Here is a 15,366-nt window from a genome sequence, read left to right as displayed (position 1 = left end):
TTCAGGGGGAGTTGGGTTTACTCCATTTCAGTGCGCCACAGAACAGCTGTTTGGGTATCTCTTCTCCTAACGTATCCAACTCAGTGAAGAGGACGTGCCAAACATTGTTTAATCCCGGTTGTCTGATTGCATATGGTCTGTGACCCTGGCTTTCCCTTTGATGCTGAGTGCGATAAGGAGGTGGCACGGGTACGACTGCTCGAGAAATTAAATTTGGCATCTGCAACGGGGTCGGGTCTCATCGTCCTAAAGAAGGCCGGGAACTTCAACAGCTGTACACGCCTTCGAAGAGAAGCAGCGTGGCTCAGGGGAAAGAGCCCGGGCTTTGGAGTCAGCGGTCAGGGGTTCGAATCCCGGCTCCGCCACGTGTCTGCTGTGTGACCTTGGGCAAGTCACTTCACTTCTCTGAGCCTCAGTTACCTCATCATCATCATCATCAATCGTATTTATTGAGCGCTTACTGTGTGCAGAGCACCATACTAAGCGCTTGGGAAGTACAAATTGGCAACATATAGAGACGGTCCCTACCCAAAAGTGGGCTCACAGTCTAAAAGGGGGAGACAGAGAACAAAACCAAACAGACTAACAAAATAAAATAAATAGAATAGATATGTACAAGTAAAATAAATAGAGTAATAAATATGTACAAACATATATGCATATATACAGGTGCTGTGGGGAAGGGAAGGAGGTAAGATGGGGGGATGGAGAGGGGGACGAGGGGGAGAGGTGCAGAACATTTTACCTCATCTGTAAAATGGGGATGAAGACTGTGAGCCCCACGTGGGACAACTTGATCGCCTTGCATCCCCCCAGCGCTTAGAACAGTGCTTTGCACCTAGTAAGCGCTTAACAAATGCCATCATCATTATTATTATTATCCCAAGGGTGTGATCTGAATTTTGTTGCCGCGATGGCAGTACAGTGTCTGCTATTACGCTACCTAGGCCGTACCGTCTCTAATGACACAGAGATAAACAAAGCCATAAAAAACGACTGTAAGCTTGTTATGGGCAGGGACCGTGTCTTCCCACTCTGTTATATTGTACTCTCCCACGTGCTCAGTACAGTGGCCTGCACGCAGCAAGCGCTCAATAAGACCACGGACTGACTGATGAAAGCAATCAGCGGCAACAGCGTAGCCTTGGAGAGGCTGACAAACTTAAATTTACAAACTTGGAGGACAGTCAATCCCATGACTATTCAGACAGATACATACCATACACACCCTACAGAGTTGGACAGGACGAAGCATCAAACCACCGGTGTGTTTCATTTTAAAGAGAAACACGCCCACAACCCACCCGTCACTTACTTGTCCCGCACCACCTTGCGAATAAAGAGACTTCCTTTGGAATCATACATCCGGGGCATCCACACGGCCAGGGGATGGAGTTTAATTTTCATGGTAATCACTTGGATGTTCAGGAGGTCAGCCAGGCGTAAAAAGCATTCTTTGTCTACAATAGAGACGGAGAGACACAGCACGTTACAAGGCAAACAGCAGTAAGCTCGTGGTGGGCAGGGAATGTGTGCATTTATTGTTGTGTTATACACTCCCAAGCACTTAGTAAAGTGCTCTGCACACAGTAACTGCTCAATAAATATGACTGACTCAATGAGCTAGCCAAAAGAGCCTCTCCAACACTTCTCTCCCCGCCGCCGCCGCCTAAATAATAATAATAATGATGGCATTTATTAAGCCCTTGCTATGTGCAAAGCACTGTTCTAAGCCCCGGTGAGGTTACAAGGTGATCAGGTTGTCCCACGGGGGGCTCCCAGTCTTCATCCCCATTTTACAGACGAGGGAACTGAGGCCCAGAGAAGTGCAGTGACTTGCCCAAAGTCACACAGCTGACAATTGGCGGAGCCGGGGTTTGAACCCATGACCTCTGACTCCAAAGACCGGGCTCTTTCCACTGAGCCACGCTGCTTGGCACCTTGGGCCATTTTCTTCCATACTTTCATTATTATATTACATAATATTATTATTAATAGAGAAATGTGGTTCCTTCCCACTCCCTTCCTCCCCCAAAAAGAAGCATGGCCTAGTGGAGAGCATGGGAGTCAGAGGACCTGGGTTCTAATCGCGGGACTGCCAATTGCTCACTCTGTGACCTTGGGCAAGTCACAACTTCTCTGTGCCTCAGTTCTCCTGCTCTCCCTCCTACTTGGAATGTGAGTCCCGTGTGGGACAGGGGCTGAGTCTGACCTCATTAACTTGTATCTACCCCAGCTTTTAGAACAGTGTTTGACACACAGTGAGGGCTTATTAAATACTATCAAAAAACCCCCACAAAAGATAAAGGCATCTGATCTCTAGATGTGGCCGACTTGGACTTCCCAAGCGCTTGGTACAGTGCTCTGTACACAGTAAGTGCTCAATAAATACGATTGATTGATTGATTGATTAGTACTGTGCTCTGCACACAGTAAGCGCTCAATAAATACGATTGAATGAATGAATGAATATTTATTCTATTAATATGTTTTCTTGGGTTGTCTGTCTCCCCCTTCTAGACTGTGAGCCCGTTGTTGGGTAGGGACCGTCTGTAGATGTGGCCAACTTGGACTTCCTAAGCGCTTAGTACAGTGCTCTGCACACAGTAAGCACTCAATAAATATGATTGAATGAATGAATATTTATTCTATTTATTTTATTTATATGTTTTCTTTTGTTGTCTGTCTCCCCCTTCTAGACTGTGAGCCCGCTGTTGGGTAGGGACCGTCTCTAGATGTGGCCGACTTGGACTTCCCAAGCGCTTAGTACAGTGCTCTGCACACAGTAAGCGCTCAATAAATATGATTGAATGAATGAATGAATTAGACTGGGGTTGTTCTTACGTTGTCTTGGGAGAGGGGCGGTCTGAACTTCTCCCAGGCTCCATCCCTAAGGCACCCTCTCCCAGATGCAGGGCTCAAGGAGTAAGGGACACATTGGGCAGAGAAGGGAGGAGGTGGGCATTCATTCAATCGTATTTACTGAGCGCTTACTGTGTGCAGAGCACTGTACTAAGCGCTTGGGAAGTCCAAGTTGGCAACATCTAGAGACGGCCCCTACCCAACAATGGGCTCACAGTCTAGAAGGGGGAGACAGAGAACAAAACTAAACATGTGGACAGGTGTCAAGTCGTCAGAACAAATTCATTCATTCAATTGTATTTATTGAGCACTTACGGTGTGCAGAGCACTGTACTAAGCGCTTGGGAAGTACAAGTTGGCAACATATAGAGTTAGAGCTAAATGCACATTATTAACAAAATGAAATTGGGCCTGCATCCCAAACCAAATGATGGTATTTATTAAGTGCTTACTATTGTTCCAGGTACTGTACTATGTGTTGGGGTGGATACAAGCAAATTGAGTTGGGCACAGTCCCTGTCTTGTGTGGGGCTCATAGACTTAATCTCCATTTTACAGATGAGGTAACTGAGGCCCAGAGAAGTCAAGTGACTTGCCCAAGGCCACACAGCAGACTAGTGGTGGAGCTGGGATTAAAACCCATGACTTTCATTCATTCATTCATTCAATCGTATTTATTGAGCGCTTACTGTGTGCAGAGCACTGTACTAAGCGCTTAGGAAGTACAAGTTGGCAACATATAGAGACGGTCCCTACCCAACAGTGGGTTCACAGTCCCGTGCTCTATCCACTACATCATGCTGCTTCATGTAAATGCCATAGTGTCAGACCATAAATCATATCCACTCAGTCAATAATGATAACTGTTAGACTGTGAGCCCACTGTTGGGTAGGGACTGTCTCTATATGTTGCCAACTTGTTCTTCCCAAGCGCTTAGTACAGTGCTCTGTACACAGTAAGCGCTCAATAAATACGATTGACTGATTGATTGGTATTTGTTCAGCGCTTACTAAAGGCCAAGCCCTGTGCCAAGTCCTGAGGTATAGACAAGATAATCAGGTCCCACGTCGGGCTCACCATCTAAAAAGGAGGGAGAACAGGTATTGAATCCCCATTTTGCAGATGGGGGAACTGAGGCACAGAGAAGTTAAGTGACTTGCAGTTGGACTGCAGTTGGATCAAGTGAGATGAGTGCAGCGTGGCTCACTGGGAAGAGCCCGGGCTTGGGAGTCCGAGGTCATGGGTTCTAATTCCGGCTCTGCCACTTGTCAGCTGTGCAACTTTGGGCAAGTCACTTCACTTCTCTGGGCCTCAGTTACCTCATCTGGAAAATGGGGATTAAGACTGTGAGCCCCACGTGGAACAACCTGATTACCTCGCATCTCCCCCAGCGCTTAGTAGTAAGCACTTAATAAATGCCATCATTATTACTATTATTATTACAAGATAATCAGGTCCCACGTGAGGCTCACTATCTAAAAAGGAGGGAGGACGGGTATCGAATCCCCATTTTGCAGATGAGGGAACTGAGGCACAGAGAAGTTAAGTGACTTGTAGTTGGATCAAGTGAGATGAGTGCAGCGTGGCTCAGTGGAAAGAGCCCGGGCTTGGGAGTCAGAGGTCATGGGTTCTAATCCTGGCTCTGCCACTTATCAGCTGTGCGACTTTGGGCAAGTCACTTCACTTCTCTGGGCCTCAGTTACCTCATCTGGAAAATGGGGATTGACTGCGAGCCCCATGTGGGACAACCTGATTACCCTGTATCTCCCCCAGCGCTTAATAGTAAGCACTTAATAAATGCCATCATTATTATTATTATTACAAGATAATCAGGTCCCACGTGGGGCTCACTATCTAAAAAGGAGGGAGGACGGGTGTTGAATCCCCATTTTGCAGATGAGGGAACTGAGGCACAGAGAAGTTAAGTGACTTGCAGTTGGACTGGAGTTGGATCAAGTGAGATGAATGCCTTCTGACGGTTTCCAGAGAGGGTATCTTGTGATTGGTTTGCTTTTTGTCTAAAATCCAATCGACGGTATTAACTGAGGGTCCCTTCCACACTTGCCCGCATCCCCCAACCCAGGCGTTCAAATCGATCAATCGTATTTATTGAGCGCTTACTGTGTGCAGAGCACTGTACTAAGCGCTTGGGAAGTACAAGTTGGCAACATATAGAGACAGTCCCTACACCTCAAGGGTTTGATGACGATAAGGTATGCCACCACCTTCCCTCCTGGGGAAGGAGATGGAAAGGCGCCTGTTTCCGACAGCCCCCCTGAACACGCATGCGATGAGGAAAGACTGTCAAGAGCTAAATAAATGCCAATATCCCCAACATCCCCACAGAGTGGCTGAGCGTGGCTAGATCTGTCCACCAACGGGAACATCGATCAATCGTATTTATTGAGCGCTTACTGTGTGCGGAACACTGTACTTAACACTTGGAGAGCACAATTCAGCAACAGATAGAGACAACCCCTACCCTACAACGGGCTCACAGTCTACAGCGGGGGAGCTAGGCAACAAAACAAAGCAAAACAAGTAGACAGGCATCAATAGCATCAATATAATCTTTAATTCTATTTGTTCTGACGACTCGACACCTGTCCACATGTTTATTTCAGTATTTTACTTGTACATATTTGCTATTCTATTTATTTTATTTTGTTAATATGTTTTGTTTTGTTGTCTGTCTCCCCCTTCTAGACTGTGAGCCCGTTGTTGTGTAGGGGCCGTCTCTAGATGTTGCCAACTTGTACTTCCCAAGCGCTTAGTACAGTGCTCCGCACACAGTATGCGCTCAATAAATACGATTGAATGAATGCAGCCCACTGTTGGGTAGGGACTGTCTCTATATGTTGCCAACTTGTACTTCCCAAGCACTTAGTACAGTGCTCCGCACACAGTAAGTGCTCAATAAATACGATTGAATGAATGAATGATTAGAATTATAGATATATACACATCATTAAAGAGCACCATACACTAGCCACATTTAGAGAAGCAGTGTGGCTCAGTGGAAAGAGCAGGGGCTTTGGAGTCAGAGGTCATGAGTTCAAATCCCGGCTCTGCCAGTTGTCAGCCGTGTGACTTTGGGCAAGTCACTTCACTTCTCTGTGCCTCGGTTGCCTCATCTGTAAAATGGGGATGAAGACTGTGAGCCCCCCATGGGACAACCTGATCACCTTGTAACCACCCCAGTGCTTAGAACAGTCATGGCTCAGAGAAGCAGCATGGCTCAGTGGAAAGAGCATGGGCTTTGGAGTCCGAGGTCATGGGTTCAAATCCCGACTCCGCCACTTGTCAGCTGTGTGACTTTGGGCAAGTCACTTCACTTCTCTGGGCCTCAGTTACCTCATCTGTGAAATGGGGATTAAGACTGTGAGCCCCCCGTGGGACAACCTGATCACCTTGTAACCTCCCCAGTGCTTAGAACAGTGCTTTGCGCATAGTAAGCGCTTAATAAATGCCATCAAAAAAACCACAAACAAAAACAAAACAGTGCTTTGCACATAGTAAGCGCTTAACAAATGCCATCGTTATTCTCTGCTCACAACTTCAACGTGCTGTCCGGCACTTAGTAGAGCGCTTGCCACATTGTAAGTACTTGCATACGGTAATGTCTCTCTCTCCCTCTCAGGGTCACACCTGGAGAGTTTCCAGTTCTCTACCAGTCTCGGCTACGGGACGGAGAGTCAAGAAGAGGCCCGTCCAATCCATTCCTACCTTGGGCAGTGGCTTGCAAGTGGAAGGAAATCTGCTACAAGTCAAAACTCACCCGTGCTGGGCAGCAGCAGCGAGAGTCAAGGGTGGAGATTCTAGTTTAATGCATGGAAGGTGGAAGTGGCAAACCAATTCCGTTATTTTTACCAAAAAAACTCTCTGGATCCGCTACCAAAACAACCGCAGATGGAGAGCGGGGCGTTCTGGGAGAGATGCGTCCGTGGTGTCGCTATCGGTCGGAAACGACTCGACGGCATAAGAGAAGACGAGACGTCTTTCTGCCTCAAACAGTCCATAATAATAATAATAACGGCATTTATTAAGCGTTTACTATGTGCAAAGCACTGTTCTAAGCGTTGGGGAGGTTACAAGGCGATCAGGTTGTCCCATGGGGGGCTCGCAGTCTTCATCCCCATTTTACAGGTGAGGCAACTGAGGCACAGAGAAGTTAAGTGACATGCCCAAAGTCACACGGCTGACAATTGGCGGAGCCGGGATTCGAACCCATGAACTCGGACACCAAAGCCCGGGCTCGCAAGCATATTAGAAGAATCAGCTCAATTTAAGGCTACTCACCCACGTGACCCTTCTGTTCCTCATCGGATATTCTCAACAGTAAGTCTTGGTGGGATTTGCTGATATCTGGGGCCACTATCTCTACTAATCGTTTCCATCGGCTTTCTTTAACCACAAATTCCGTGCCCTCCTTGGCCTTGAGGATGTTGAACGCCTCTATCATTTTGTGACGTTTCATGTAAGCCAGTTTGCGGATCTCATTCTGAAAGAAACAGGGTGTTTATATTTTTCATGAAAAAATGAATACATTTACTCCTAGAAATCTTCGCATTTTCTCTGCTACAGTAGCTTCGGCTGACACTCTGACAGGCACAAAGAGAAAGTTCCTGGAAAAAGCTTGGGGTGAGCCCACTGTTGGGTAGGGACTGTCTGTATATGTTGCCAACTTGTACTTCCCAAGCGCTTAGTACAGTGCTCTGCACACAGTAAGCGCTCAAAAAATACAATTGATTGATTGATTTAAGATGGGAAGGAGGAGAGGGTAGCAGCGTGGCTCAGTGGAAAGAGCCCGGGCTTTGGAGTCAGGGGCCATGGGTTCAAATCCCAGCTCTGCCTATCGTCAGCTGTGTGACTTTGGGCAAGTCACTTCACTTCTCTGGGCCTCAGTGACCTCATCTGGAAAATGGGGATTAAGACTGTGAGCCCCCCGTGGAACAACCTGATCACTTTGTAACCTCCCCAGAGCTTAGAACAGTGCTTTGCACATACTAAGTGCTTAATAAGCCCACTGTTGGGTAGGGACCGTCTCTATATGTTGCCAACTTGTATTTCCCAAGCGCTTAGTCCAGTGCTCTGCACACAGTGAGCGCTCAATAAATACGATTGAATGAATAAATGCTATTATAATAAAGTGAGAACGTGCTGGAATGAAGCTTTCTGTGGATAAGAGGAGACGGGAGGCAGTGTCAGGAAAACAGGGAGCGCAGCTGAAGTTTTGTACTGCCAATACAAGAAATCCCAGACCAGGGTTTGTCAACCTTTTGATGAAGAAGAGCCAAAAAATAAAATAAAATGAAATCTTTGAAGCAGAGGGAGCACAGAGTCAATCATGCAATTTATGGCCTTGATATATATCACACCCCAATTTATAGCCCGCTCTGCATGACAATGGGATAACTTCATTGTGTCATATGACTGAGCAATAGCTGTAGCTGCCAGGGGGGCTGGAGAAGGGGACAGTATAGGAAAATGGAGAAAAGGGGGGGAAGAGGGAGGGTGACAGTCAGCAACAGGTAGCCCCTGAGGCAATAGGTAGCCCACCCGAAGCCCCCACAACCCTCAGAAGACCACAGATTCAGTCACCACGCTCAAGAGCCCAGACTCGTGCCACTCTGATCAGAAAATCCTCACTCCGATCTTCCCAGGAGGAGAGTTTCTGACCCTGGCCTTAGCTCATTCATTCATTCAATCATTTATTGAGCGCTTACTGTGTGCAAAGCACTGTACTTGACACTTGGGAGAGTACGACTGAACAACAAACAGACACATTCCTGCCCACAACAAGCTCACAGGCTAGAGGGGAAGAAAGACATTACTATTAGACTGTGAGCCCACTGTTGGGTAGGGACCGTCTCTATATGTTGCCAACTTGTACTTTCCAAGCGCTTAGTACAGTGCAGTGCACACAGTAAGAGCTCAAGAAATACAATTGAATGAATGAATGAATAAATAAATAAATTAAAGATATATTCATATGTGCTGTGGGGATGGGAGGGAGGATGAATGAAGGAGCATTGAGTCCCCTCCTTCCTCCATCCCCCCACCTTACCTCCTTCCCTTCCCCACAGCACCTCTATATAGGTATATGTTTGTACGTATTTATTACTCTATTTATTTATTTTACTTGTACGTATTTATTCCATTTATTTTATTTTGTTAACATGCTTTGTTTTGTTCTCTGTCTCCCCCTTCTAGACTGTGAGCCCGCTGTTGGGTAGGGACTGTCTCTATATGTTGCCAACTTGGACTTCCCAAGCGCTTAGTACAGTGCTCTGCACACAGTAAGCGCTCAATAAACACGATTGAATGAATGAATGAATGAGCAAGTAAAGCAGCACAGAAGGGAATGGGAGAAGAGGAAAGGAGGGATTAGTCAGGGAAGGCTTCTTGGAGGAGATGTGCCTTCAATAAAGTTTTGAAGTGGGGGGAGAGCAATTATCTGTCTGATATGAGGGAGGGAGTGTGTCCCAGACCAGAGGTAATAATAATAATAATGGCATTTATCAAGCGCTTACTATGTGCAAAGCACTGTTCTAAGTGCTGGGGCAGATACAAGGTAATCAAGTTGTCCCACGGGGGGCTCACAGACTTAATCCCCATTTTCCAGATGAGGTAACTGAGGCCCAGAGAAGTGAAGTGACTTGCCCAAAGTCACACAGCTGACAAGCGGTGGAGCTGGGATTTGAACCCATGACCTCTGACTCCAAAGCCCGGCTATTTCCACTGAGCCAATTCATTCATTCAATCATGTTTATTGAGCGCTTACTGTGTGCAGAGCACTATACTAAGCGCTTGGGAAGTACAAGTTGGCAACATAGAGAGATGGTCCCTACCCAACAACAGGTTCACAGTCTAGAAAGGGGAGACAGACAACAAAGCAAAACATGTGGACAGGTGTCAAGTCATCAGAATAAAATTCTTACTGCAGTGCTGTGCACACAATAAGTGCTTAGTAAATATCATGGGTTCATTCAATCAATCAATCATATTTATTGAGCACTTACTGTGTGCAGGGCACTGTACTAAGCGCTTGGGAAGTACAAGTTGGCAACATATAGAGACGGTCCCTACCCAACAACAGGCTCACGGTCTAGAAAGGGGAGACAAGACAACAAAACCAAACATGCGGACAGGTGTCAAGTCATCAGAATAACATTCTTACTGCAGTGCAGTGCACACAATAAGTGCTTAATAAATATCATGAGTTCATTCATTCATTCAGTCGTATTTATTGAGCGCTTACTGTGTGCAGAGCACTGTACTAAGCGCTGGGGAAGTACAAGTTGGCAACATATAGAGATGGTCCCTACCAAACAACAGGCTCACAGTCTAGAAAGGGGAGACAAGACAACAAAACCAAACATGCGGACAGGTGTCAAGTCATCAGAATAACATTCTTACTGCAGTGCAGTGCACACAATAAGTGCTTAATAAATATCATGGGTTCATTCATTCATTCAATCGCATTTATTGAGCGCTTTCTGTGTGCAGAGCACTGTACTAAGCGCTGGGGAAGTCCATGTAGGCAACATATAGAGACGGTCCCTACCCAACAACAGGCTCACAGTCTAGAAAGGGGAGACAAGACAACAAAACCAAACATGCGGACAGGTGTCAAGTCATGAGAATAAAATTCTTACTGCAGTGCTGTGCACACGATAAGTGCTTAATAAATATCATGGGTTCATTCATTCATTCAATTATATTTATTGAGTGCTTAATGTGTGCAGAGCACTGGACTAAGCACTGGGGAAGTACAAGTTGGCAACATGCAGAGACAGTCCCTACCCAACAACAGGCTCACAGTCTAGAAAGGGGAGACGGACAACAAAATATGTGGACAGGTGTCAAATCATCAGAATAAAATTCTTACTGCAGTGCTGTGCACACAGTGTTTAATAAATATCATGAGTTCATTCATTCATTCAGTCATATTTATTGAGTGCTTACTGTGTGCAGAGCACTGTACTAAGCGCTGGGGAAGTACAAGTTGGCAACATATAGAGATGGTCCCTACCAAACAACAGGCTCACAGTCTAGAAAGGGAAGACAAGACAACAAAACCAAACATGCGGACAGGTTTCAAGTCATCAGAATAAAATTCTTACTGCAGTGCTGTGCACACAACAACTGCTCAATAAATTTCGTGGGTTCATTCATTCGTTCAATCGTATTTATTGAGTGCTTACCATGTGCAGAGCACTGTACTAAGCGCTGGGGAAGTACAAGTTGGCAACATACAGCGACGGTCCCTGCCCAACAACAGGCTCACAGTCTAGAAAGGGGAGACAAGACAACAAAACCAAATACGCGGACAGGTGTCATCTGAATAAAATTCTTACTGCAGTGCTGTGCACCCAATAAGTCGATGTGGGCGAGAGGTCAGTGGGTGAGGGAGAGTCCCCACGCCGTCTTAGAGCCTCCCGCTGGCTCACCAGCTGGTCCCTACCCTTCCCGCAATCCCCCAATTCCTTGGTTTTCCACGAACTCCAAAAAGCTGCCAAGCTGGGAGGGCAGGAGGCGGGCAGGGAGCCGGGTTCGAATTCCCGGCCTGTGGGGCTGATTCTGAAGAAACTCTTCCTCCAAACTGGCACCAGCCGGAACTTAAACTGGTGTTTTCTTCTTCCTCCTCTGTCACTTTAAGCTTCTGGACTCGGCCCAGCGATCAGTGCTTGTGGCGTCCAGTACAGAGGCTGAGCTTGGCCCCCACCCCGGGGCCTTCCAGCCAGTTTCCTGTCCACCCGAGGCCTCTATCATTGTGTGGGAGGGCTGACACAGAGTCAGCTCTTGCCTCTTACGCACATGGGGAGCGAGGGGTCTTTTTCCCTGCCCATCTTGGCTTGGCTGCTGTTGGGGTTTTTAATGGGTCAATGCCTGGCACACAGTAAGCGCTCAATAAATACAATTAAATGAATTTGTCAAGTGCTTACTATGAGCACTCTCCATCCCCCCCATCTCCCCTCTCCATCCCCCCCATCTTACCTCCTTCCCTTCCCCACAGCATCTGCATATATGTATATATGTTTGTACATATTTGTTACTCTATTTATTTTACTTGTACATATCTATTCTATTTATTTTATTTTGTTAGTATGTTTGGTTTTGTTCTCTGTCTCCCCCTTTTAGACTGTGAGCCCACTGTTGGGTAGGGACCGTCTCTTTATGTTGCCAACTTGTACTTCCCAAGTGCTTGGTACAGTGCTCTGCACACAGTAAGCGCTCAATAAATACGATTGATGTTGATATGAGTCAAGGGCTGTACTAAGTGCTGGAGTAGACACAGGTGAATCAGATGGGACACAGTCCCTGCCATTCATTCAATTGTATTTATTGAGTGCTTACTGTGTGCAGAGCACGGTACTAAGCGCTTGGGAAGTCCAAATTGACAACATATAGAGACGGTCCCTACCCAACAGTGGGCTCACAGTCCAGAAACTACACAGGACTCCCACTCAGTCTCATTTTACATAAGTCACTGAGACACAGAGAAGAAGTGACTAGCCCAAGGTCACACAGCAGACAAGGAGGAAGCAGCGTGGCTCATTGGAAAGAGCCCGGGCTTTGGAGTCAGAGGTCAGGGGTTCGAACCCAGCTCCGCCACTTGTCAGCTGTGTGACTTTGGGCAAGTCACTTCACTTCTCTGGGCCTCAGTGACCGCATCTGGAAAATGGGGATGAAGACTGTGAGCCCCCCGTGGGACAACCTGATCACCTTGTAAACTCCCCAACGCTTAGAACAGTGCTTTGCACGTAGTAAGCGCTTAATAAATGCTATCATTATTATTATTCTTTTAGACTGTGAGCCCACTGTTGGGTAGGGACTGTCTCTATATGTTGCCAACTTGTACTTCCCAAGCACTTAGTACAGTGTTCAGCACACAGTAAGTGCTCAATAAATATGACTGATTGATTTGCACGCAGTAAGTGCTTAATAAATGCCATTATTATTATTATTATTATTATTATTAGGAGGGCTGGGATTAGAACCCAGGTCCTTCTGACTCCCATGCCAATGTGCTAACCACTAGGCTACACTGCCTGCCCACGTGTTGCCCAGGTGGAGAGCACAGGGGCAGCTGCGGCTAACTTTGCCTCGCTGGGAGGCATGGAGCGGTCTTCATGGCTCTCCCTCAGCCCCTTTCTGGCTCAAAGGGCCAGGGCGACCCGGCCAGTTGATGATGACGATGGTATTTGTTAAGCGCTTACTACGTGCAAAGCACTGTTCTAAGCACTGGGGAGGTTACAAGGTGATCAGGTTGTCCCACGGGGGGCTCCCAGTCTTCATCCCCATTTTACAGATGAGGGAACTGAGGCCCAGAGAAGTGAAGTGACTTGCCCAAAGTCACATGGCTGACAAGTGGCGGAGCTGGGATTTGAACCCATGACCTCTGACTCCAAAGCCCGGGCTCTTTCCACTGAGCCACACTGCTTCTCTAGCTCTCCTAGTTCTCCTCCTAGCTCCTGGCAGTGGGCAGAGGCGAGACCAATGGAGCCACCCTCATGCCTGTATGTTTGTACATATTTATTACTCTATTCATTTATTTTACTTGTATACATCACCTCCTCCAGGAGGCCTTCCCAGACTGAGCCCCCTCCTTCCTCTCCCCCTCCTCATCCCCCCCACCTTTACCTTCTTCCCATCCCTACAGCACCTGTGTATATGTATATATGTTTGCACATATTTATTACTCTATTTATTTTACTTGTACATATCACCTCCTCCAGGAGGCCTCACCTCCTCCAGGAGGCCTTCCCAGACTGAACCCCCTCTTTCCTCTCCCCCTCCTCATCCCCCCCGCCTTTACCTTCTTCCCCTCCCTACAGCGCCTGTATATATGTATATATGTTTGTACAGATTTATTACTCTATTTACTTATTTTATTTGTACATGTTTATTCTATTTACTTTATTTTGCTAATATGTTTTGTTTTGTTCTCTGTCTCCCCCTTCTAGACTGTGAGCCCCCTGTTGGGTAGGGACCGTCTCTAGATGTTGCCAACTTGGACTTCCCAAGCGCTTAGTACAGTGCTCTGCACACAGTAAGCGCTCAATAAATACGATTGAATGAATGAATGAATGAATATTTATTCTATTTATTTTATTTTGTTAATACGTTTTGTTTTATTGTCTGTCTTCCCCTTCTAGACTGTGAGCCTGCTGTTGGGTAGGGACTGTCTCTACATGTTGCCAACTTGTACCTCCCAAGGGCTTAGTACAGTGCTCTGCACACAGTAAGCGCTCAATAAATATGACTGACTGACTGAATGAATGAATGAATCCAAGGCAGCGAGGCGGTAACGCTAGAGTCCTGTTGGGTTCCATTCGTTCATTCATTCAATCGTATTTATTGAGCGCTTACTGTGTGCAGATCACTGTACTAAGGGCCTGGGAAGTAGGATTCAGCAACAAGTAGAGGCAATCCCTGCCCACAATGGGCTCACAGTTTAGAAGAGGGGAGACAGACAACACAACAAGTAAACAGACATCAGTAGCACCATGACTCCATGGAAGGAGCCCAGGCTTGGGAGTCAGAGGTCATGGGTTCAAATCCCTGCTCTGCCACTTCTCAGCTGTGTGACTTTGGGGAAGTCACTTCACTTCTCTGGGCCTCAGTTCCCTCATCTGGAAAATGGGGATTAAGACTGGTAGCCCCATGTGGGACAACCTGATCACCTTGTATCCTCCCCAGAACTTAGAACAGTGCTTTGCACATAGTAAGCGCTTAACAAATGCCATCATTATTATTATTATGTGGGACAATCTGATCACCTTGCATCCTCTCCAGCACTTAGAACAGTGCTTTCCACATAGTAAGCATTTAACAAATGCCAATATTATTATTATTATAAATAGAATCATAGATATATATATTATGAGCCCACTGTTGGGTAGGGACCGTCTCTATATGTTGCCAGCTTGTACTTCCCAAACGCTTAGTACAGTGCTCCGCACACAGTAAGTGCTCAATAAATATGATTGAATGAATTAATAAAATAAATAATCAATCATATTTATTGAGCGCTTACTGTGTGCAGAGCACTGTACTAAGCGCTTGGGAAGTACAAGTTGGCAACATATAGAGGCAATCCCTACCCAGCAGTGGGCTCACTGTCTAGAAGGGGGAGACAGAGAACAAAACCAAACATATTAACAAAATAAAATAAATAGAATAGATATATACAAATAAAATAAATAGAGTAATAAACATGTACAAACATATATACATATATACAGGTGCTGTGGGGAAGGGAAGGAGGTAAGACAATGGGGATGGAGAGGGGGAGAGGAAGGAGGGGGCTCAGTGTGGGAAGGCCTTCTGGAGGAGGTGAGCTCTCAGTAGGGCCTTGAAGGGAGGAAGAGAGCTAGCTTGGCGGATGGGCAGAGGGAGGGATGGCATTCCGGGCCCGGGGGAGGACGTGGGCCGGGGGTCGATGGTGGGACAGGCGAGAACGAGGCCCAGGGAGGAGGTTAGCGGCAGAGGAGCGG

The 15,366-nt window shown here is 46.6% G+C and overlaps 1 protein-coding gene across 1 annotated transcript in view; it reads right to left on the bottom strand.

The window, feature by feature from the left end:
* LOC119930427 (two pore calcium channel protein 1-like) overlaps positions 1-15,366 on the bottom strand; it is a 94,446-nt gene that overhangs the window by 28,430 nt on the left and 50,650 nt on the right. The window contains exons 9-10 of the mRNA XM_038748758.1: positions 7,163-7,364; positions 1,316-1,460 (exon numbers count right to left, since the gene is read on the bottom strand). Of these exons, the coding sequence (XP_038604686.1) occupies positions 1,316-1,460; positions 7,163-7,364 (347 nt within the window). The remainder of the gene's footprint in view (positions 1-1,315; positions 1,461-7,162; positions 7,365-15,366) is intronic.

Source organism: Tachyglossus aculeatus, chromosome 1 (assembly GCF_015852505.1).
Source record: "Tachyglossus aculeatus isolate mTacAcu1 chromosome 1, mTacAcu1.pri, whole genome shotgun sequence".
Taxonomy (NCBI): Eukaryota; Metazoa; Chordata; class Mammalia; order Monotremata; family Tachyglossidae; genus Tachyglossus; species Tachyglossus aculeatus.
The sequence above is the reverse complement of the archived record's forward strand: the minus strand, read 5'-3'. Positions and strand labels throughout refer to the sequence as shown.